Below are 26,512 nucleotides of genomic sequence, written 5' to 3'. Positions count from 1 at the left end.
AAAACTATCATGTGCTTCAAATCTGAAGGCTGTAGCTTGAGAAATGTGAAAGTAGATACTAGGTAAAAATCAAGGTCAAATTTCAATTCAGAACACAAAACTATGCATGTGGTCAAAATTTGAAGCCTGTAGCTTCAGAAATGTGAAAGTAGGTCACTAGGTCAATCTCAAGGTCAAAGTTCATTTCGGTACACAAAACTATGCATGTGGTCCAAATTTGAAGGCTGTAGCTTGAGGAATGTGAAAGTAGGTCACTAAGTCAAAATCAAGGTCAAAGTTTGTTTCGGAACACAAAACTATGCATGTGGTCCAAATTTGAAGCCTGTGGCTTCAGAAATGTGAAAGTAGGTCACTAGGTCAATCTCAAGGTCAAAGTTCATTTCAGTACACAAAACTATGCATGTGGTCCAAATTTGAAGGCTGTAGCTTGAGAAATGTGAAAGTAGGTCACTAAGTCAAAATCAATGTCAAAGTTTGTTTCGGAACACAAAACTACGCATGTGCTCCAAATTTGAAGCCTGTACCTTCAAAAATGTGAAAGTAGGCCACTTGGTCAAAATCAAGGTCAAAGTTTGTTTCGGTACACAAACCTATGCAAGTGGTCCAAATTTGAAGGCTGTAGCTACAGAAATGTGGAAGTAGGTCGCAAGGTCAAGATCAAGGTCAACTCATGTCAAGGTTCATCTTGCCACTCAAAACTATACATGTGGTCCAAATTTGAATATTGTAGGTTATGGACAAGAAGGTTTTAAAAAAAAGTCCCTATATAAGACTATATGAACAATGTGACCCCCGGGGCGGGGCCATATTTGACCCTAGGGGGATAATTTGAACAAACTTGGTAGAAAACCACTAGATGATGCTACATTACAAATATCAAAGCCCTAGGCTTTGTGGTTTGGACAAGAAGATTTTCAAAGTTTTTCCTTATATAAGTCTATGTAAACCATGTGACCCCTAGGGCGGTGTCATATTTGACCCTAGGGGTATAATTTGAACAACCTCAATAGAGGACCACTAGATGCTGTCACATACAAAATACCAAAGCCCTAGGCACTGTGGTTTTGGACAAGAAGTTTTTCAAAGTTTTTCCCTATATAAGTCTATATAAACAATGTGACCACCGGGTCGGAGCCATATTTGACCCCAGAGAAATAATTTGAACAATCTTAGTAGAGGACCACTAGACGATGCTACATACCAAATATCAAAGCCCTAGGCCCTGTGGTTTTGGACAAGAAGATTTTCAAAGTTTTTCCCTATATAAATCTATGTAAATTATAAAAATAAACAAAGGGCCATAACTCATTCGAAAATTGTTGAACCAGTCTGCTTTTCAGAGGGACACAACTAGGGTACCAATACATCATTCTGATAGTGTGGTCAAAATCCCCCCAGTACTTCCTGAGGAGATGCGATAACAAGAAATAGTTAACGGACAGACGGAAATAGTTAACGGACAGACGGAAGGACGGACGGACGGATGGAAGGACGACGGACCACGGACGCAGAGTGATTTGAATAGCCCACCATCTGATGATGCAGGGCTAAAAAGCAAACAGAAGTGACCTCGTAGTTTTACTCAGTCAGCAGTTGCTAATAACATGGCTTTTAACAAATCCAAAACTCTAACAATAAGAAAGTGTTGGAAGAGATTATACCACAAACTGCTAAATATTTTGAAAAACACTAAATTTTTATACACTGGTAAACGCCCTTTGAGGGACAAATAGGCTTAATGTACATTTATTTGTCTATACACCCACAGTGATAATTAAGGAATCAACAATATAGGTAGTTTATATTTATTGCAATGTTCTTATCTATAAAACATCATTGTTTGTAATTAAATTAACAGTAAATACTGATGTAATGCATAAGATATATAACTTACTAAAATTTTGTCTCGGCATATTTATCTTTTCGTGGTATCAAAATACCTAATGGTATCTTATTATTTTACATTAAAATGGTTAAACCAACTAGTAAATGTATTCACATGTGTTTGTATTAATATAAACCCCAATGTTAATAATACATAAATTCTTATCATTATTGGCACCTGTCGGTATGTAGTAGTGGAAATAAAGTGTTGAAAATGTTTCCATCTGTCCAACTTCCCACTGGTGTTTTTCAATACTAGATGGGCAAAGTATTTAAATATGGTTTATTTACCCTAGGAATAGGTCAATTATAAAAAATAAGTCTTAATTTGTTTTGGAATTATCATATTATTGCCTAAAAATCATACTTTTAATGTCATCACGACATTTGGCCTAGGAATAAAGTGCTTTTGAGTTTGCACATGTTGTCATGGGCAAATGCCAATTTTAAACAAATATCTTGCAAATAAACATTTAAATCATCTTATTTGCAAACATACAACACTTCTTGGTCCATAGACTCCAAATTTACTATTATATTGCTTGATATGAGTGTGTTATGGCCATTTTATCTACCCTAGGGGTCAAATGATTTTGAGTAAAAGTGTAAAAATGGGATGGGATGGAAATTTAAAAAAAAATGTTATTCACCTGGAAATTAGGTGTCCTAATATTTTAAAAAACAATTCATTGGCATGATATAGATAAAAATACATTTTGAATTAAGTTTGAAATGTTGTCCATAACGGTTGTCCTACCTGAATTTATATAACTCGGCCTAAGCATAATAATACAATCGAAGATAGATGATTAGAAATAACTAAATACTTTAAAGTAGCAACAACAATTTGCAACAATAACTATAAACAAAAGCTGTCACTATTAGTGACAAATGCCCCCGAAGCAAGCCCAAGGATGCTATAGTTGTCTGCGAAAAATAAATAAAAAATTAAACAATGACCTTGACCCGGAACATGCACATAGCATATTCTCAGGCTAATATAGGTATTGCACAAAATAACTGTTAAATCCATATATAAACAACAATAAAGACTACATTCCAAATTGTGACCTGACCTTGACCCAAGAGACCCGGGTCATTGACACGACCACCGGAATTAGATTAACATTTGTGCAAACTTATTTCAAAATCTCTATGGACCGGATACGAAAAAAAACCCAGATCATTTTGTGACCTTGACCTGAGACAGCCGGGTCATGAGCGCGACACACCTCAATATGATTAATATTTAATTATTTTCAAATTCTCCTGTGAATGTTGAAGTTACAGCCCGGAAAAGCATTTACACGGACGCACAAACGCACACCTTCGGGCATAAAAAGATTTATCAGAGATCGGCACCGTATCTTTCTATTTCTGAAATAACGAAGTCCATATCTGAAAAGTTACACTTGGCATTTCCTACAACCAACCTAAAGAAATTAACAAAACCCTTCGATTGTAATGGTTGATACCCAATCATTATTGTTCCTTCGTGTAACATCTTCTCTTTTATTTTAGGTCCAACCTGAAAGATGATAAAACAAGAGGACCATGATGGTCCTGAATCGCTCACCTCTTCCCACATGACCCAGTTTTGAGTATGACATCGTTTTTTCTATTATTTGACATAGTGACCTAGTTTTTGAGCTCATGTGACCCAGTTTTGAACTTGACCTAGATATTATCAAGATAAAAATTCTGATCAATTTTCAAGAAGATCCATTGAAAAATATGGTCTCTAGAGAGGCCACAAGGTTTTTCTATTATTTGACCTATTGACCTAGTTTTCAAAGGTACGTGACCCTGTTTTGAATTTTACCTAGATATTATCAAGGTGAACATTCTCACTAATTTTCATGAAGATCTCATGAAAAATATGGCCTCTAGAGAGGTCACAAGGTTTTTCTATTTTTATACCTACTGGCCTAGTTTTTGACCGCACGTGACCCAGTTTCAAAACTGACCTAGATATCATCAAGGTGAACATTCAGATCAATTTTCATGAAGATCCATTGAAAAATATGGCCTCTAGAGAGGTCAAAAGATTTTAATAATTTTAGACCTACTGACCTAGTTTTTGACCGCAAATGACCCAGTTTCAAACTTGACCTAGATATCATCAAGATGAACATTCAGATCAACTTTCATACAAATCCCATGAAAAGTATGGCCTCTAGAGAGGTCACAACGTTTTTTTTATTATTTGACCTACTGACCTAGTTTTTTAAGGCACGTGACCCAGTTTCAAATTTGACCTAGATATCATCAAGGTGAACATTCTGACCATTTTTTATAGAGATCCATTCACAAGTATGGCCTCTAGAGAGGTCACAAGGTTTTTCTATTTTTAGACCTACTGACCTAGTTTTTGACCGCACATGACCCTGTTTCGAACTTGACCTAGATATCATCAAGATGAACATTCAGAACAACTTTCATACAGATCCCATGAAAAATATGGCCTTTAGAGAGGTCACAAGGTTTTTCTATTATTTGACCTACTGACCTAGTTTTTGATGGCACGTGACCCACTTTCGAAATCGATCTAGATATCATCAAGATGAACACTCAGACCAACTTTCATACAGATCCCATGAAAAATATGGCCTCTAGAGAGGTCACAAGATTTTTCTATTATTTGACCTACTGACCTAGTTTTTGACAGCACGTGACCCACTTTCGAGCTTGACCTAGATATCATCAAGGTGAACATTCTGACCAATTTTCATGAAGATCTCATGAAATATATGGCCTCTAGAGAGGTCACAAGGTTTTTCTATTTTTAGACCTACTGACCTAGTTTTTGACCGCACGTGACCCAGTTTCGAACTTGACCTAGATATCATCAAGATGAACATTCTGACCTACTTTCATACAGATCCCATGAAAAATGTGGCCTTAAGAGAGGTCACAAGGTTTTTCTATTATTTGACCTACTGACCTAGTTTTTGACGGCACGTAACCCAGTTTCGAACTTGACCTAGATATCATCAAGGTGAACATTCTGACCAATTTTCATGAAGATCTTGTGAAATATATGGCATCTAGAGAGGTCACAAGGTTTTTCTATTTTTAGACCTACTGACCTAGTTTTTGAAGGCACGTAACCCAGTTTCGAACTTGACCTAGATATCATCAAGATGAACATTCTGACCAACTTTCATACAGATCCCATGAAAAATGTGACCTCTAGAGTGGTCACAAGCAAAAGTTTACGGACGCACGCACGGACGCACGCACGGACGCACGACGGACGACGGACACCGCACGATCACAAAAGCTAACCTTGTCACTTTGTGACAGGTGAGCTAAAAAAATTATAAGTAAATTTGTTCTTATTTTCTGTCAGAGGTAAAACTATCGTGTTGCTTCAAGCCAAGTAATAAAATAAAGTGAAATCAATTCCATTTTAAATATAATGCGTACATATAATTAGTAAGAACAAATGAAATATACAGTCGGGGCTACCTAAGATATCCGCCAAAAGTTTTCGTCAAGGCAGTGTGTTTACAATCAACAGCTTGGCGCACAAAGTGGTGCTCGCTTATTACATTTACTCAAAAGAGCCTTACATTGAAAAGAACCCCGCGTCTACTTTACAGCTTGCAGTTAGTACAAAATATCACAGTAATTGACCAAACAATGAACGAATACAAAAATATTGTTAGAAACAAGTTGATATTAAAAGTTTTGGTCTAATCTAGTAAGGAATATGATTCTCGAAGTATGGAAACAACTGGTTTAATATATGACAAATATTATTTTCTAAGTATGACAGAAAGTAAGTCTAATCGAGGAAGAACACGATTCACTAAGTATGGAAGGAACTATCCGAGGAAGAACACGATTTCGTTAGTATCGAATTATTCTAATGTATGAGGAACATGATTCCAAAAGTATGGAAGGAAGTAGTCTAATCGAGCAGGAACATGATTCCCCAAGAAAAGAAGGAACTTGTCTAATCGATGACAAACATCATTAGTATGAAGGCGCCGGTCAAATCTATAAGGAACACCATGTCCAATGGAAGATTTTTATCTGATGCTGAAGGAACATGATTCCTTAAGTATGGAAGGAATTCGTTTAAACGATGAGGAGCATGAAAGGAACTGGTCTTATCGGCGAGGAACATCATTCTCCAGGTATGAAAAGATTCCTGAAATACTGACGGCATTGGTTTAGTTGAGAAGCAGCATGATTCGGACACAGAAGGCCCTTCATATGTAATAATCATGGTTTCTGCCTGAAGAAAAATCTCGCAAGCAAAAACAAATAAACAAACAAACATCTTTCAATCTCACGCCTTACATTTTCAAAGCATATTTATATTAGCCTTCCGAGAATCAAGGGTCCTATTCTGGGCCATTCTTTCCCGGAATATAAAGGACAATGTCTTTAATAATGCCAGGCTAAAAACAACGAAATGAACATCAAAACTGAACCCCCATCGGGCTTTCCTGGACCATTAAAAATATTATATCAATTTCTCACAACTACGGCCTATCATATTTGTCTAGCATTAGTTTCCACCATACATTTTAATCATATTCTCAACAAGAACCTCGTGATTGTATTCAACCGTGATCTTTTACTTTTTTCATTGTAAGTCATTTTATCTTTAAATCTTGAAAACTGGTCAAATTGAGGTAATAAAATTGTGTCCGATGAACACATGTACCCTTCCTCAACAATAAACATATAAATATTCTAAGGAAAGACTGAAAATTAACACAGACACGAATGTTTAAATGATTCTTGTTTATCAATGGAGTTACCATTATCTCAGTAAGAGAGAGTGTACAATTACCAGTGACACAGCCTCCCACCATTCAAATGTCTCCTCACGGCCTCTTAAACTTTTCGGAATGTACCAAAAACATACACTTGTTAACTGAAACTAGAAACAAAATACTGTCCTGGGTAAAACGCCGTATTAGATTTAAGAGAAATATTATATTTTTGAAATACACTTATACTTGAAAATCGAAAATTCATTGAAACTACAAAAAAGAAATTTCACAATAATTACCTCTGGTAAAACTAAACGAAAGCCCTCTCTTCCTCTTATCTGGTCTGTAAAATATCTGAAATGAAGACTTTCGTGAATCCATTAAAGCAACTACACATATAATAACATAAATCAACAATACACATTATAATATAAAAACGACACACATATAATAACATACAGCAACAACACAAAACATAAAGTTTAAACTCACATTATAACACCAAAGCAACAGCACAGCAAACGTTAACTTATTCTATTTATATCAGAAATACATGCTTGGACTTCCGAAACAAACAACAATCAACTATGAACCAGGTATGATAAATGGATTTAACACAGCAAGGTATTAAAACGATAAAACCATCGTAGCATCTTAAAAATACCAACCTAATACAAGTCAGGAAGTCCGAGTTGGATGCCCATGGGTGATCAAGGAAATTAGTATTCATAAATAAAGTGTCGCATTAACATCGAAGTTTTACATCAATAACAAAAAATCTTGTACACGTCCCTTGGTTTTATTATAACGGACATAGAAACGAACAGGCTGTATCTAGTCAATTTCTCAGAGAAAACAAACGACGCTTTACAGGCTCGAAAATATGATCTTTCTCATTTGGAGTAGAAAGTTTTCTTGCCGAGTCCGCATACCTAAACACCGGTTATACAAGTAGCAAAAGTGGCACTAGCAGTTCTTTAAAGCCAAATTACAAGTTCATATTTATCTTCTTACAAAGTAGACGATAAAGAGACATATGTTGTATACAGTTTAACCTATTATCTAAATCACTAATGAGGCGTTGAAAACATTGGCACATGCATGTGTTTTGTCAATTATTCTTATCAAATACAGCGCACCTAACACACATATGTGAGCAAAAGCATACATATGATAACCTAGATTCTACAAAGTTTAAATAGTTTTCGATTAACCTGCGTTATACTGTTTAACATAGAATTAGCGCACTAAGTAACTCAAACGAACGTAATATTCATGTTTTCTGATTGAGATTTTTCCTGCTATCAACATCACATCCTAGACTCATAACTAAGGTGTACGGGTATGAATCTCCAGGAGGTCGCCCAGCTGGTACAAGGCTGGTACAAGGCTCTTTGGCCACCGTCTCTTTTCTGCGTACGAGTCTCACATAATAAGTACAAGAGGGCCGTGATGAACTGAGTTCAGCTGCTTGCTTGAACAAATTTCTTTGCTAAAGCTTCAAAAACAAGAAAGTAGGTCAGTAGGTCATAATCACTGTCACTAAAAGTCAGTTTTAAGATCGGTGTGCAAAACTGTATATGTCATCCAAATTTCAAGGCTGTATCTTAAAAAACAAGAAAGTAGGTCAGTAGGTCACATTCATGGTCACTGAAAGTCAGTTTTAAGATCGATGTGCAAAAATGTACATGTCATCCAAATTTCAAGGGTGTATCTTAAACAAGAGACCACAGTGATCTTGGCGCCCACAATTGAGCCATTTTTAATGTTCCAAATTTCAAGACTAGCTCCAGGTCAAAATCAAGGTCAAATTTCATTTCGGTACATAACACTGTGCATGTGGTCCATGCATGTGGTCCAAATTTGAAAGCAGTAGCTTGAGAAATGTGAATGTAGGTCACTAGATCAATTTCAAGATCAAAGTTCATTTCGGTACACAAAACTAGGCATGCGGTCCAAATTTGAAGACTGTAGCTTGAAAAATGTGAAAGTAGGTCACTAGGTCAAAATTGAGGTCAAATTTCATTTCGGAACACAAAACTATAGATGTGGTCCAAATTTGAAGCCTGTATCTTCAAAAATGTGAAAGTAGGTCACTAGGTCAATGTCAAGGTCAAAGTTTGCTTCAGTACACAAACTTATGCATGTGGTCAAAATTTGAAGGCTGTAGCTACAGAAATGTGAAAGTAGGTCACTTGGTCAAGATCAAGGTCAACTCATGTCAATGTTCATCTTGCCACTCAAAACTATACATGTGGACCAAATTTGAATGTTGTAGGTTATCTGTGGTTTGGACAAGAGGTTTTTCAAAGTTTTTCCCTATATAAGTCTATATAAACAATGTGACCCCTGGGGCGGGGCCATATTTGACCCTAGGGTGACAATTTTACCAAACATAGTAGAGAACCACTAGATGATGCTACATTACAAATATCAAAGCCCTAGGTTTTGTGGTTTGAACAAGAAGATTTTCAAAGTTTTTCCCTATATAAGTCTATGTAAACCATGTGACCCCAGGGAAATAATTTGAACAATCTTGGTAGAGGACCACTAGATGATGCTTCATACCAAATATCAAAGCCCTAGGCCCTGTGGTTTTAAACAAGAAGATTTTCAAAGTTTTTCCCTATATAAATCTATGTAAATTATAAAAATAAACAAAGGGCCATAACTCACTGAAAAATTGATGAATCAGTCTGATTTTCAAGGGGACACAACAAGGGTACCAATACATCATTCTGACAAAGTTTGGTCAAAATCCCCCAGTAGTTTCTGAGGAGATGCGATTACGAGAAATTGTTAACGGACGGAAGGACGCATGGACGCAGAGTGATTTGAATAGCCCACCGTCTGATGATGGTGGGCTAAAAACAAGAAAGTAGGTCAGTAGTTCAAGGTCACAGTCGGGTGACCCCTTATCACTTGGGGTCATAAGGTAAATATAATTAAACAGTCTAGGAAATATGATCTGATAATGTTTGAAGTATTTTTTCCTATATAACTGATATATCAAGTGACCCCTGGGGCGGGACCTCTTTTCACCTCAGGGGCATAATTCGAACAATCTTGTTAGAGATCAACTAGGCAATGACACCAACAAAATATCAAAGACATGGGTCTTGAACTGTCAGACAAGAAGATTTTTTAAAGTTTTTTCCCATATAAGTCTATGTAAAACTTGGGACCCCAGGGCAGGGCCACTTTTCACCCCAGGGGAATAATTTGAACAATCTTAGTAGAGGACCACAAGGCAATGCTACAAACCAAATATCAAACGCCTAGGTCTTGTGGTTTTAAAAAAGAAGATTTTGAAAGTTTTTTTTCCTATACAAGTCTATATAAACCACGTGACCCCCCTGGGCGGGGCCATATTCCGTCCTAGGGGAATCATTTGAACAATCTAGGTAGAGGCCCACAATATGATGCTACATACCAAATATCAAAGCCCTAGGCCCTTTTGTTTTTGACAAGAAGATTTTCAAAGTTTTTCCCTATATAAGTCTATAGAAACAATGTGACCCCCCAGGGCGGGGCCGTTTTATATCCTAGGGGGATAATTTGAACAATCTTTGTAGAGGCCCACTAGATGATGCTACATACTAAATATCAAAGCCCTAGGCCTTATGGTTTTGGACAAGAAGATTTTCAAATTTTTTCCCTATATAAGTCTATATAAACCATGTGACCCCCGAGGTGGGCAATATTTGACCCTAGGGGATAATTTGAACAATCTTGGTAGAGACCCACTAGATGATTCTACATACCAAATATCAAAGCCCTAGGCTTTGTGGTTTTGGACAAGAAGATTTTTAAAGTTTTTCCTTTCGGTTGCCATGGCAACCAGAGTTCTGTACGGAATTCAATTCTTTGAATAATTTTTAAAGGAGACCATCCGAGGATCATCCCTATGAAATTTCATCAAAATTGGCTTGGTGGTTTAGGAGGACATGTTGTTTAAAGGAGTGTGGACGGAGCTAAAAAGACAATTTCGCTAGTTTTTTTAAAGACTACAAGCTCTTGTAATTGAAACTTATTTATTTTATTTGGGTTTTACGGCGTACCAACACAGTATAGGTTATATGGCGCCAAACAGGACTATAAATTTTGGTTTCACATCTCATTTACATCGAAATAAATACATGAGGTATGGAATCAAAATTTGCATACCTGCTGGAATCACAGAGTTACAGCAAAAGCAAGTGTTAATACCCTATTAGTCGCCTCTTACGATCATGCAAAACAGCTAGTCTTACCTAGCGTTTTCGAATGCTTTATCCACAATCGCTGCCATGCCAGAGTCACCAAGACCTTTCCACATTAGCCACAGCTTCAGTGAGTCCGCTTTACGTCCACACTGCACCGTTTTGTGACCTAAACAAAGTCATCAAAACACTGGCTTTAGATTAGGAGTAGATTACAAGAGATCACAGAGTGATCTTGGCGCCCACCATTGAGCCATTTTTGAATGTTCCAAATTTCAAGACTAATATAAAACTCTCTAATATTAGAGATACACTAAACATTAATACGAAAATGTGCCTTACCGACACATGTTACAACAGAAAAATATTTTTTACTTTTTACATACGACTAATAACAAGAAAGTTAGAAACATACCTAAAATACTGAAAATCTAAAGATAGAATTTCTAAAAATAGACTAATTCTATGAATTTAAGGGGAAGTAACTCAGTACAAAAGTTAACAAGAGAGATGACATCATTATTGAGTTATATGCAATTATTACTTTTTTCTTATTATGGAAACGAAGAATGGACATATAATTACTTATATTATATCTAATAATTAAACCCAGAAATTTCAGTACTAAACAAATTAATCATCAATCTATCAGGGTAGTCCATTCACTGCTGAGTTGTAATAAGAAATTAATAGACGACTTGAATCATTATCTCATTAGTGTCTGCAGACTTTATGACCCTTCTACAAGTAAGGTCATGAAAAACCAATTAACTACTTGGAGGGCCACTGGATATAAAATTATATTAGAAATCAAAATAAACAAAGGGCCATAACTCATTGAAAAATTGTTGAACCAGTCTGGTTTTTAGAGGGACACAACTAGAGCACTAATACATCATTCTGACAAAGTTTGGTCAAAATCCGCCCAGTAGTTTCTGAGAAAATGCGATAACGAGAAATTGTTAACGGACGGACGGACCACGGACGCAGAGTGATTTGAATAGCCCATCATCATCAGATGGTGGGCTAAAAATGTCGAGGATCCAGTTACATTCTTATAAAGAAATTATTAACTTAATGTCAAACAAAAACCGCTTACCGATATCATAAGATGTGTCGTAGCACTTGTCTGGTTGAAAAAGATATTCAACATCGAATCGGTTACATTCTTCTAATAAACCCTGCAATATCAAAACGAATTTCCAGAAATTAAAGACTACTGCTATAAGTGTCTCTTGATCGCTGAAAGAACTGCACCAATAACCAGGACGCTGCCAACCAGCGGACGCATTGGTCGAGAGGGCTAAAACGCTTTCCTACGGAGGTGAAGGCCCCGGGTTCGATTCCTGGCTACTCCCATTGCAGTGTGTCCTTGGGCAAGGCACTTTATCACGATTGCCTCAGTCGACACGGCTGTAAAAGTGTGCAAGCAAACTGCTATCGCCTAAAAGCTCTACAGAGATTATGTTCACTGTTTCAAAAGCGACGGTAAAAATTCTTTATCTTTTATTAAGCTTTACCTTTAGGGGCAGCTTAAAGTATTCTGCTTACTACAACAAAATGTCTCATACGAATTGATGAAAACAAAATACAGTATCCGGTTTAGGTCAGGGTTGTTAATAATTACTTGCAAAAGTAATGCATTAAATTAGCATTACTTGGAAAAAGAGGGCATTAAATTGGCATTAGCATTACTCATTTTTATCAAAATAATGCATTAAATTAGCATTACATAGGGTGCATTAGCATTAGCATTACCATTACTTTTTGAGAAACATTGCATGTTATTATCACATACACTGTTTTTCATTAAATCATTTTAGTTTACCTAGGTCTAGGTCGTCTACATGAATAATTAAATACGTGTATGACTTCCTTGTATTATATCTGATTTTTTCTTTTACCATTACTTTATAAAAAAAAATAAAAACACCTAATGTTGGAAGAACAGCATGCATGAGCATTTAAATTGTTAGAGAATGTCAAGTGCCTGTTTAATGGCTCCCTAACAGCCTGATTTAACATGACATGTAAAAGCTAGCTGCCTTAAACAGGTCTTAAACATCACTATCAGTGGCATAGTGTTAATTGATAAAAAGGTGTCTGATTCTGTTTGATATTTTTGGTAACAAATCTAATTATGTCACACTTCTATGGCTATTATAAATATGCACTTTGGAGTTGTCCGAGGTTTTAAATGTATTTTTCAAAATCTTTCAGGTGTACATTGAACAAAAGGCAATTATACCATCAGACAGTTTATTAAAATCAAACAACAGTCTATTAGAGAACTGCTATAACCTTTATAAATAACAGCATACATGTGTATTATTTTTTCCAGTGATACAGAAAATAATGCCTAAGTAATGCTAAGCATTAGCATTAGCATTAGCATTACTTACTTTGGCATTAAATTAGCATTATTTTCAATGCTAAAATTGTGGCATTAATCATTTCTTGGCATTATTTGAAAAAAATAATGCATTACTAATGCATTACCATTAGCATTAGCATTACTACAACCCTGGTTTAGGTATTATACACAAAGTGCCACTCGGCAATTTCCGCCCAATAGCGTAGTTTTCGTATGAGTTTCGGCGTTCTCTGGTAAGAATAGAAAGCCAGTTACTACACTTAACCTAAAAATACCTAAATGCCGATCCGCAAGAAATTACCAATTGCTATTATTAACAAACTACTATAAGTTATAAAATGCCAGCAGTTCAGCCTGGAAATGTGTACTGACCGTCAACGAATTACAATTCATCATTTAAAAGTTTGTTCACCTTTTCTTTGGTAAGAAATAATGAACATTGCATTGGTGTTGCTGTCAGTTTGTGCATGTTCCAACTCACAGACATGGCCCTAGAATAAAAAAACATAATATAAAATACTAGTACATAATAATTAGAACACATCTACAATACGCTCATGGACAAAACTACCAACAGATGTCCTGTAGGTTTGCAAGATAGCAGGCGAACCATACAACACAAATATCAACAGATAACTCTTAAAGAGAAACAGATAAATGCATATGACTCTATGCTAATGGGAAAAAGCCTAACCGTAAACAGAAAGCACCACGCCGCCTTTTCTGCTATGGCTGCATTCTGTGAAATTGTGAACATTTGCAAGCGGAATTCATTGATTAAAAATGCCGATTTCTTTCTCAATGCAAACGGTCATTAACGGTTTTTTGACATTCGACTTCATAAAAAGCGAATATTTTCTTAATTTTTATCAATTACCTGGACGGTGATTTTTTAACTTGACACATTTAACCACACAGTGCATAAATTTTGCTGTCTACAGCTGGTATTATATTTGTTACAAATATGATAATAATTCGTTTAGAGGTAACTATCGAAAATAAATACTGAAAGCACGAAAAATCTGGACCTGTGTACTGCTTTCAACAGATGTTTATGCTTTTTTGATAGAAGTGCACCTCCGCCCCAGCACGCCTGAAACAGATATCATATATGTGTCATTTATTCATTAAAACACCAAAGATTCTTTCTAAAAATGAAATGATGCAATGAATTATTCTTGACCTGTCAGAGATATTCGTTAAACAATACCTATATTTTGACCACTGAAAGCTGAAAGCGAGCCTTTATGACCGAATGTGTAAGGCCCCCGACTTGTTTCTTGCTTTTGTTGATGATAATCTCACATCGACATATATTTACGTCATATGTTTGATGACGGGGAAAGACCCTAGATGCTCCTTCATGCGTTTTTTTATCACAGGCGAGTACCTGGGTAGAACCACCTTCCTTCCGTAACCAGCTGGACCACTCGCCCACGGAGGCCCCTGCTGAACTTCGTTACTTTCTTAGGCTGTTATGTAAGGAATCCATCCAGCTGGATTACGGTATATCGCTGGTTTTACCAAAGCACCCACTCGTGTGTAAAATAGCGGCGCCTGTGGACTTCCTAACCATTAAAAGCTGGACAGTCGCTAATGACCTTAATAGTGTTGGTGTTATTTTAGAACAAGATCGAAGCACGCTACCAGATCATGTACTATCAAATACTTTGCTTTCACTGAATGTTTTAGTAGAGCTATTGGATGTGCATGTTCATTCTAGATATTTCCTAATATACCACCATATATCCTTGCTCTAGGCAAACTGATATTTTGAAATGATAGAAAAAAATAATGGTTAAACAGTCAGTTTTAAGAAGCAAACAACTGTTATAAACAAGAGGGCCATGATTGCTCTATATCGCTCACTTGAGTAAAGTTGCTTGCTTGGACATTTTTCTTTGCTAAAGATTCAAAAACAAAAAAGTAGGTCAGTAAGTCATATTCATGGTGAACAAGAGCTCGTAGAACACGAAATGCCCCCTTGATGCATTCAGTAATTGCACAAGGAACAGAAATTATTTGCTCACTGTAAACAAAAGTTCTACTGTTCTGGTTCAATGTGAGCTTGACCTTTGACCTATTGACCTAAAAAGCAATATGGGTCATCTGCGGGTCATGATCAACCTTCCTATTAAGTGTCGTGATCCTACGCCAAAGTGTTCTCAAGTTATCGTCCGGAAAGGGTTAAAAATGTTCCGGGTCAATGTGACTTTGACCTTTGGCCTACTGACCTCAAAATTTATAGGGCTCATCTACTGATCATGACCAATTTCCCTATCAAGTTTTGTGATCCTATGCCTAAGCGTTCTCAAGTAATCGTCTTGAAACGGTTTAACTGTTCCGGGTCACTGTAACCTTGACCTTTGACCTACTGTCCTCAAAATCATTAGGGGTCATCTGTTGGTCATGATTAACCTCTCTATCAACTTTCATGATCCTTGGCCCAAGCATTCTTGAGTTATCGTCCGGAAACCGTTTAACTGTTCCTAGCCAATGTGACCTTGAACTTTGACCTCATAAAATCAAAATCAATAGACGTCATCTGCTGGTTATGACCATTCTCCCTATCAATTTTCCTGATCCTAGGCCCAAGCGTGCTTGAGTCGTCCGGAAACCGTTTTAGTGTTCCTAGTCACTGTGACCTTGACCTTTGACCTACAAATCTCAAAATCGATAGGGGTCATCTCCTGGTGATGACCAACCTTCCTATCCACTTTCATGATCCTAGGTTCAAACATTCTTGAGTTATCATCCAGAAACCGTTTAAGTGTTTCGGGTCACTCTGACCTTGATCTTTGACCCACTGACCTCAAAATAAGTAGGGGTCATCTGCTGGTGATGACAAACCTCCCTATCAACTTCATGATCCTAGGCTCAAGCGTTCCTGAGTTATCATCCGGAAACCGTTTACCTGTTCTAGGTCACTGTGGCCTTGACCTTTGACATACTAATCTCAAAATCGATAGGGGTCATCTGCTGATGATAACCAACCTTTCTATCAACTTTCACGATCCTAGACCCAAGCATTCTTGAGTTATCATCCGGAAACAGTTTATGTGTTCCGGGTCACTGTAACCTTGATCTTTGACCCACTTACCTCAAAATAAATAGGGGTCATCTGCTGGTAATGACAAACCTCCTTATCAACTTTCATGATCCTAGGCCCAAGCGTTGATGGCCCTATATCGCTCCCCAGAATTGATCTGGCCTTCTGACTTAGTTTTTGACCCCTCATAACCCACTTTCGAATTAGACCTAGAGATCATCAAGACATTTTGACTACGTTTCATCAAGATTGGGTCACAACTACGATCTCTAGAGTGTTTACAAGTTTTTTCTTTGACTTGACCAGGTGACATAGTTTTTGACCCAACGTGACCCAGTTTCAAACTTGACATAGAAATCAACAAGAGAAACATTCTGATTAAGTTCCATAAAGATTGAGTCACAACTGTTGCCTTTAGAGTGTTCACAAACCTTTCCTTTGATTTGAAAATGTGACCTAGTTTTTGACCCAATACCCAGATTCAAACTTGACCTAGAGATCATCAAGACAAACATTCTGACCAGCTTTCATAAAGACTGAGTCACAACTGTGACCTATAGAGTGTTCATAAGCTTTTCCTTTGATCTGGCCTACTGACCTAGTTTTTGACCCCACATGACCCTATTTCAAAAGTGACCTAAAGATCATCAAGGCAAACATTCTGACAAAGTTTCATAAATATTGGGTCACAACTGTGGCCTCTAGAGTGTTCACAAGCATTTCCTTTGATCAGGCGTACTGACGTAGTTTTTGACCCTACAGGACCCAGATTCTAATTTGACTTAGAGATCTTCAAGACAAACATTCTGACCAAGTTTCAGAAAGATTGAGTCAAAACTGTGGCCTCTTGAGTGTTCACACGCCCTTTCCTTTGAGTTGACCGGGTGACCTAGTATTTGACCCCGCATGACCCAGATTCAAACTTGACCTATAAATTATCAAGACAAACATTCTGATTAATTCTCATGAGTTTCAAACTTAAATTGTGGTCTGAGTGTTGACAAGCTTTTCCTTTGATCTGGCCTACTGACATAGTTTTTGACTCCACATGACCCAGTTTCGAACTTGACTTAGAAATAATCAAGACTAACCCAACTAATAAAGATTGAGTCACAACTCTGACCTCTGGAGTGTTCACAAGCTTTTCCTTTGATTTGACCGGGTGACATAGTTTTTGACCCCACATGACCAAGATTCGAATTTGACCTAGAAATCATCAAGTCAAACATTCTGACAGTTTCATAAATATTGGGACACAACTGTGGCCTCTAGGGTGTTCACAAGCTTTTCCTTTGATCTGGCCTACTGACCTAGTTTTTGACGCCACATAACACAGTTTCGAACTTGACCTAGAGATCATCAAGACTAACATTCTGACCATCTTTCATAAAGATTGGGTCACAACTGTGGTTTCTATAGTGTTCACAAGGCAAATGTTGACGGACAACGCACGACGCACGTCGCACGACGAATGCCGACGGACGCCGAACAATGACCAGTCACAATAGCTCACCTTGAACACTTCGTACTCTGGTGAGCTAAAAACAAGAAAGTAGGTTAGTGGGTCACATTTTTTGTCACTGAAGTCAGTTTTAAGATCGGTGTGCACAATTGCACATGTCATCCAAATTTCAAGGCGGCTGTATCTTAAAAAACAAGAAAAGAAAGTAGGTCAGTAGGTCAAGGTCACAGTCGTGTGACCCCATATCAATTTGGTTTATTAGGTAATTATAATTACACAGTCTAGGAAATATGATCTGATAATTTTTAAAGTATTTTTCCTGTATAACTCATATAACAAGTGACCCCCAGTGCAAGGTCTCTATTCAACGCAGGGGCATAATTCGAACAACAAGATCAACTAGGCAATATCAAAGGCATAGGCCCTGAACTTTCAGAAAGAAGATTTTTGAAGTTATTTTCCTCATATAAGTCTATGTAAAACTTGGGAACCCCAGGACAGGGCGTCTTTCATCCAAGAGACATACCAAATATCAAAAGCCTAGGTCTTGTGGTTTCAGACAAGAAGATTTTTAAAGTTATTCCCTAAACAGTTCTATATAAAACATGTGACCCAAAGGGCGGGACCATAATTGACCCTAGGGGATCATTTGAACAATCTTGGTAGAGGCCCACTATAGGGTGCTACATACCAAATATCAAAGCCCTATGCCCTTTTGTTGTTGATAAGAAAATTTTCAAGGTTTTTCCGGATTTACTGAGTCTATAGATACCAAGTGACCCCAAGGGTGGGGCCATATTATACACTAGGAGAGTGATTTGAACAATCTTGGTAGAGGACCACAAGATGATGTTACATACCAAATATAAAAGCCCTATGACCAGTGTTTTTTGTCAAGAAGATTTTGAAAATTTCCCCTATATAAGTCTATGTAAACCATGTGATCCCCAGGGCGGGCCATATTTGACCCTATGGGGATAATTTGAACAATCTTTGTAGAAGACCACTAGATGATGCTACATACTAAATATATAAGCCCTACGACCTGTGGTTTTGGACAAGAAATGTTTACCTTTCTGTCGCCATAGTAACCAGAGTTCTGTGTGGAATTTAATTCTTTGAACAACTTTGGAAGAGGACCACCCAAGGAACATCCAAGCAAAGTTTCATCAACTTCCATTAAATATTTTCAGAGATGTTGTTTAAAGGAAAGTGTGGACGGACGGACGGACGCCGGACGGTGAGCGATCACAATAGCTCACCCCGAGCACTTTGTGCTTAGGTGAGCTAAAAATACCGAACTTTGTTAAAGTGGAATTATACGCATTTTTCATGTAAAAATACAGCACAAATAGATATGTGTAAAAAGGGTGGAGGAAATTATAGTTTTTAACCCAGTATACCAAATTCTTCCTGTTACCATTACGAAATAATAACTTTTTAAATATGACTTTTCTTATTTTGACTGGGGCAGTCTTTTTAAGAAAAGTCAAACTGCTTGCAGGAGTTGCTTCCCTTCAACCTCAGAAATCTCTGCTTATAGGTAAGAGAGATCATTGCGTACAAGACTGAAGAAATTAACTATTTTTTATTAGTCCGATTTCTTCATTTCTAAAGCATCACTTTCAAATACTTATATGGCATTACTGTTAATTAAACACATTTAAATGCACAGCAACCGAGAACTAGCTTTTATAAAACATTCACCAAAAACACACTACGTGCTATAAGATGCGCATAATGCCACTTTAATATAAGGGTTAACATTAGTAAAATGTGACAAAAATCATACATCACAGTGTAACCAGACCCCATACTTGTCACATATATCAGAGATATCTTCAAGTGGATCAAAAGATCCAAGCACTGTTGTCCCTGAGGTCGCTACAACACACATAGGCAGCTCACCCTATAGAAAAAAGTACAATTTATGAATAAAATTTCCATAATTACTTATAAACCACTTTTCATTTTCGTGGCTTTTAAACAGATATGCCTAAATTTAACTGGCAGGTATGCGGCAGACTCAAATTTTAAATGTTTGAAAATCGTAAGACTAGCAATAATTTTAAATCTAGGATATTCGCTCACATCAGCGTAAGATGTAAATTTCTTCCAGTTGTGCAATATTTGTACGTGTTACATTGAAAATGTAAGAGTGATATTTGGCGACCACTACTGAAAATCCACAGGTAAGATGTGATGTTCACGCTCAAAAAAAGATACTTTATCATACACGATAAACAAATACATTTTCTTTTTTTGTTCATATTTATGGCTTTTAGCAGATTTTTTTTCAATAATTCGCCCTGAAACATATATTAAATGTAACCGATTTATGGAAAGTAGAATTCACACGAAACTTTTAAATTAATATCACTTCTCTAAAAAACAAAACAGTTAAGTTCTCAAAATAGAAATACCTTGTCTTTATCTCTAACAATCTGGCGTTCCAGATCATCAGGTTTCATTCTTCCACGTTCGTCTGATTCTATCTTAACTACACTTTTCGAACCCATGCCAAGAAACATAGCACCTTTTGCGAGGGAATAATGACCCTATAATATTAATAAAAAATATACTTTGAACTGAACACAGATTGTTCATAAACTTTAGTGCGTAAAACTGTGTACAAGACTGTATGAGATACATTCTAGTATAATCACAAATCCGTCAGTTCATGCAATTCAAACTATAGTCGTAATTGCCATAAAAGGACTAGGAGAGAATCTAAGGTCAGTTTAAACTATTTTCTTATTCATCAAATCTGTAGCAAGGTTTGTCGTAATTTTTTCCAAAGTTGGCAAGATGCAGACAAAAGTTATATACTCCAAAAATTTGGTAGCAGAAACCAGAAAAGTAATCTGATTTCATGGACAAAAATGTAATATTCCTATAGAAAAACAATCTCTGTACGTCTACGTTTTGGGTAAAGAAAAGTTTCAAATATTTTCATTTTTATTCTTTATTAACTAGATCCACTGTACTAATTATGTATAAATTACCTCAGCAGAAACGTATATTTTCATACGTCTGTGTCCATACACACCCTCTGTCTTCACATCCGGGCAACATTTGTATCTTGATATATTCAGTGCCATGATATTAGAAAATGCACCACCTAAAGAAAACGCTCAAGCTAATTTAAGGCCAGCAGGATGCTAGGTTCTAAAGAGAGCTATCAATCAAAATCATAAAACTTCTACTTGATTAAGACAACGTTGTCTTTCATACACTGTGACTAAATTCTGAATTATTATTATAAACCTGAAACATGTATAAGAGAGTTTTCGTCATTACAGGAGTATAAGGATAAAGAAGCTTCATGGAACAAGTTTTGTCACAAGCCAAATCCAACGAATCATAGATGAATTCAAATTAAGTCGAAACTGATATTACAGATAACGGCAGATCAAAAAATAACCTGGACAAAACAGTCCGTCGCCGCCGTTAAAGCCAACTATACCACACATCTTCTCAATGATGTAGTTGTCCAGCAAGACAAACACAGGGGACGTCTCAAACGTATGACTTAAAAGCAGAAAAACAAGATTTCAGAGCATTACAAAAGAGGACTAAAAGGAGATAAAACAGTTTAGAAACAGGTATGAAATGTACCACCATATGCTTGCCATCGTATAATTTACCTCTAACTTTCTGACTTATTCTGGTAAAACTGGAGTCTTATAAAACTTTTCACTGCAAAGATACTAATTTCACTCTTTAGTAAGCATAATAAAACAGGGATTTACAACACAACATGAAAATAAAACGTTCGATACATACATGTTGGTGTTTAGAGATTCTGTTACCCAAGATCCGGCGAGCCCAAATACGTTCATACCACTGTATAACTGGTTGAAGAACCTAGGATTCCCTGCAAAATATTGATCATACATAGGTCACTAATATTAATATTCCATGCTAAGTTTTAGGGGCGCCTTAGTGATATACGAATATTGTGTAAACATTTGGTTCAGGCTGGCAGAGAACGTTAACGCATCTGATAACATTCAAAAAGAAACGTAAAATGTAACGTTTAGCAGTATCACTTGCACTAAGATGTCACTGACACTGTCACTAACCATCGGCTATATTTCTAACACTATCTTAAAAATATCTTAATATGTATTATACTATGTAATTTACCAATGATCTTAATGCATTTAATCTATTTCAATGACGGTACATTAAATTTATACATCTCTTTCAGTACCAGGGTGCTTAAATCTTTCAGTACCAGGGTGCTTAAACAAACACGACTTCAACGTTTCTGCAACTGAAAGTAAATCAGGCAAGTCTTTAGACTATCGGCCATTTCTGGTCATTTGTTTCGGTAAATATAAAATCAATGACCTTGATGTTCAAACCGTATGAAATGATCCCAGCACCATGAACGTGACTTGAATATCACATGACTTGAATACCCGGTATCCCTGTCTGAATTTACACCAATACAGAACTACATTGAGCTCACCAGTTTTCACTGAATAATTGATGACATTCTTACAAAGTTCTAGAAGCTCTTTGAAGCTACAGGGACCGTCTTCGATGGAAAAGTTTAGCAAACCCTGAAATAAAGAAACACAAAACAAGAAGCGCTAAGTAACTGAGTTTCACGTCTTTATAATGCATGTTGTAGGTTCATCGAAGTCAAGGCCTACTGATACACTTATTTTTTCCATTAGGTTTCTGTTATATTAGAATTTATTTTTCAAAAAACGCGAGATACAATTGTTTTTTTTAATATTTTTTTATGTGAAAAGTTAATCTACATCATTTTCTAGATTTCTACCAAATCTGATAATGTCCAACTTCTGACAATGTGTTCTGAAAGAATGTAAAGGGGGTCCTGTCCTTATTTTTCAAGTCTTAAGTGAACTAGTGAACTGCCGAACTGCTTCAAAATCTTATGTTGTTAACTAACAATTAGACGGCCAGATCTTAACCAGTTCGGTCACTTTATGTTAAAGAGGACAAGTATTTAACATCTGTCTGATCATTTTGCTGTTACTATATAAATATCATATGGCAGCGTGTGTGGCACTGAAATTGTGATATTGTCAACCCGAGGGCAGAATGTCACCCGAGGCGAAAGCCGAGTGGTGACATTCTGTTTCGAGGGTTGAAATATCAGTGTCGCACACGCTGTCATATGATATATTTATTTTATTATACCGAACAAAATTTAGCACATAAAAAGTTTTTAAAAAGTTTTAAATTCATTTAATACAAAAAAAAAAACCTACAACGGTTAGCGCGGTATACACACTGAATAGTGACGTCATTACAATATGACATTGTGTACTTGTAAGGGAGGCAATCATTTGGCAAGAAATGAAGCAGTTATTTGCCCTTATATGACATTCAAAATATCAGCGCGGTCACATAACCCGACAATCAATTTCACTAGGTCACGTGTCAAAAAGGTTGAAAATGTTTCTGATAGTCAAAATATCTCTTTTTCGGGTAATGGGATTTTACCATTGTAGACAAAAGTGAGGTATATTAATGATCAATATCTCTTTTATTACACATGCGAGCAGGTAAATTTTATTGTTTTTTTCTCTCAAATATGAAAATTTTGATGAGGTCGTTCCAAAGGACTACAAATAAATTTGGCAACGGTTTCCTAAAACTAATGGGGTGATGGTCAAACTGCAAAAAAAAAAATGTTATCTTACGGAGAGTGCGTTATCTATCATTACCTTTAACTCTTTAGGATGTCTAAAGTTCGTGACACGTACGTCCCTACTCGTCCCTTTCACTAGGGCTTCTTCAACAATCAGTTTTTCTACATCATGTAGGAATGACTGCAACTCTTCCTCTTCAAAAGTATTTCCTGTAAGTTATATTATATAAATGAAAGTAGATATATATAGATATCTTGTATTCTACAATCAGATAAGAAATTACGCATATAATTACATGTATATGTGTATATACGTGTAAAAAAGAGTATTTTATTTACCAAACTATTTTTTTTCCTTTCATAAAATAAAATCAGATACATTGAAATACTAAAAATGCATTCAGTATAATCTATTAATAACCAAATTAAATAATAGGTTTAAACTTTCCTATTGGAAAAAATGACTAATAAAATTTCCGAGTTCGTGTAAATTATCATTAATGAGCCGTGTCATGAGAAAACCAACAAACTGGGTTTGCGGTTTTCTAATTGCAATAGGCTTTGAAAGTGAACAGCATGGATCCTGACCAGACTGCGCGGATGCGCAGGCTGGTCTGGATCTATGCTGGTCGCAAAGCCACTATGTTGGTTTTCTCATGGTACGGCTCAAATGTACTTACAGTGGACTTGTCTGTTCCTTGTTCTTGATATGTGATTATAAAAATGTCATAATTAACAGCGTAGGGGGTCAAAATGAAAAACGTTTACCTGTCTATAAACAGTAATTAACTTAATTAAAAATCTGTTTCGCTTCCACCCATCGACATATGCCTTTAAAATAGGGCGGTAGTATTTTTTCTATTCACTATACGAGTATTTAATTGTTCGAGTGCATTTTTTTTTTGTCAATCATTGTGTTTTTAGTTAGTCTATTGTCTTTATGAGATACCTGCGTACAATCATGTAGTCATTTTCATGTATACATAATATCGCCGAAGTACCTCAAAATTCATAAGTGAAGCTTTAAAACAACGGAAATTAACAATTAAATATACAACAATTGCTTATTGTTAATTAACTAAATGCTAGATATATTAAATGAAATGTTTCGTTTTATCTGTGATTCTTTGTTATTGACCAGTGATGTAACGAAGTCCTAGTAAAATGGCATTTGTAACGCCGATTTTAATAAATGAAATGGCATGAATTTTTATTAGCATTATTATTATTATTATTATTACTTCTATCATAAAATTTAACATCTTAACACTTCTTAATGCACGCTCCTGTTAACAGCTGTGAAATGTCTGGTAGCCTAAAATTTGGCTACGCACCTGCCTATTGTGTACTGGTATCAATGGAACTCCAAGACAAATTATAATCACGATTCAAGAAGGTAAAACACAACTTACCAAGGTTTAGTTTATCCGCAGCCTTCTTTTCTTCCATTTGTGTACTACAAAATTAATTGTATCACTGTTGACCTTGAACTAAAAAACACCGGCAGTGAATAACGTCCCTTGTAAATCAATATTTATGCTTTCAAGATCGTAGCCGTGGAAGGGCCGATTCTTCTGTTGAAAGTAATTAGATCTAGTCCATATGTTAATAATTAACATGGATATTCTCGTTGTCAGTCATATAATATATGTCATATTTTGTACAGTTAAATATAGCATCCCATTACTCATATTCATTTGCTTCCGTCTTTACTAGACAAAGTTGGTATTATTTATTTTGTTTACTAAATGCATAACAATAATAACAATTATATTATTATTATCATTATCATTATTATTACTGATATTATTATAACTTATACATACGAAAGGAGTTTTGTATATAAAACTTAAAGAATGAAAACTGGAAATCGTAATTAAGCCTGGGAAACAACTCTTGCATGCAAAAAAAAAAAATCATCCAGCTGGTATATATACATGTAAGCTTATTCCCAGATAGCAGACATGCGTTGGCCCAACGTTGGGCCAACGGCAGACTCTTCGTTGGCCCAACGACGATTTCCAACGTTGGCCCAACGCCATTTTGCTAATTGGCGCAACGTTGGCCCAACGGTTGGTACACCGTTGGCCCAACGACTGGAATCCTACACTTATCGTTGGCCCTCCATTGGGCCAACAACTGGTATCCAGCACTTATCGTTGGCCCTCCATTGGGCCAACAGCATTTTTTGGTCTATCATGGTTTGTCCAGCGTTGAGCCAACGCTATCCCAACGATTACGAAACTGAAAAAAAGACTAAAACTAGCATTATTTAGTACGTATTTTATTTTCAAATAGTTGTGATTTTGTTATAGTTTAACAAAAAGAAATCTAACATTTATTTAAAGTTTGTTTGCAATTTTCCTGAAGAAATATAGCAGAATATTTCATCACTACAACATGTCAAATATTGATTCCAGCCTTTTATAAATCTAAATAATTTTCTTTTTTCAGTCACTGATTAAATCCTACTAAAGTGAATTACTGTCTGTATATTAACTCATAAAATATCCAAGTTCTGTTTGATTTTTTTTCTTTTCTCACGTAAATTTTTTTCTTTTTTTTTTTTGTTTTTTTTTTTGTGCACCACAGTGCTAGGCACTCCATTATTACTCTCTTGAACAGCATCCTGTAAAAAAAAATCATAATGTTGATCTCAATATAACTAAAGAAATGCACATAAAAATAACTAAAGAAATGCACATAAACCTCTGGACATAAAAATTGCGTAAAATGTATGAAATTATTTTTGTCTGTATTTAACCGAGAAAAATATGTTAGAATTAACGAGAATATTCTTTAATACTCAACACAAGTGCCATCCGCCAGCTTTAGATAAAAGTATTTAACATTTTGTTCAAGTCACATGGATATTACTTGCATACCGGATAAATTAGAAATTCTCTGTTTACAAGATTCCACAACTTTATCAATAATATTCAAAAACTTCTACTTACAGTTTGTAGCTGGTAGACCGGGTTTTGTTAACTCTAGATCTATCACATGTATAATAGTTTCCTTGTCTTCACATATATGCAGCTAGAAATCTAGCCTAGAGAGTAAAATTAACCACATTTTCTGGGATTTCTTACATAACTCGGGTTAACGAGAGTTCATGTTCTGGAATACTCAACAGATTTATTGTAAACATTTTATGACTGTATAAAATTAGATAT

General features: G+C 36.1%; 1 protein-coding gene across 1 annotated transcript; it reads right to left on the bottom strand.

The window, feature by feature from the left end:
• Positions 1-1,789: 1,789 nt before the first annotated feature.
• LOC123561601 (cysteine sulfinic acid decarboxylase-like) lies at positions 1,790-25,039 on the bottom strand. Its single transcript, XM_053553066.1, has 15 exons — positions 24,749-25,039; positions 23,413-23,546; positions 22,182-22,275; positions 21,491-21,581; positions 21,129-21,235; positions 20,710-20,825; positions 20,128-20,262; positions 19,497-19,613; positions 14,222-14,286; positions 13,606-13,684; positions 11,919-12,000; positions 10,871-10,988; positions 6,917-6,971; positions 6,695-6,784; positions 1,790-3,412 (listed from the first exon to the last, which is right to left on the bottom strand). Exons 1-15 carry the CDS (start codon positions 24,783-24,785, stop codon positions 3,233-3,235), a joined length of 1,500 nt encoding a protein of 499 aa, XP_053409041.1. The 5' UTR covers positions 24,786-25,039; the 3' UTR covers positions 1,790-3,232.
• Between the last annotated feature and the right edge of the window lie 1,473 nt (positions 25,040-26,512).

The sequence above is a fragment of the Mercenaria mercenaria genome, chromosome 10 (genome assembly GCF_021730395.1).
Source record: "Mercenaria mercenaria strain notata chromosome 10, MADL_Memer_1, whole genome shotgun sequence".
NCBI classification, from domain to species: Eukaryota; Metazoa; Mollusca; class Bivalvia; order Venerida; family Veneridae; genus Mercenaria; species Mercenaria mercenaria.
This window is presented reverse-complemented; position numbering and strand designations above follow the sequence as displayed.

What these genes read in the sequence shown, in the direction of transcription:
- LOC123561601 (XM_053553066.1), bottom strand. Translation starts at nt 24,785, where the DNA reads ATGGAAGAAAAGAAGGCTGCGGATAAACTAAACCTTG. An exon ending in TTGTTAGAGATAAAGACAAG is followed by an intron (nt 19,614 to 20,127) that starts GTATTTCTATTT and finishes TTTTTTCTATAG; the next exon opens with GGTGAGCTGCCTATGTGTGT. An exon ending in CTGTTGAAAGCAGTACACAG is followed by an intron (nt 13,685 to 14,221) that starts GTCCAGATTTTT and finishes TTTTTATTCTAG; the next exon opens with GGCCATGTCTGTGAGTTGGA.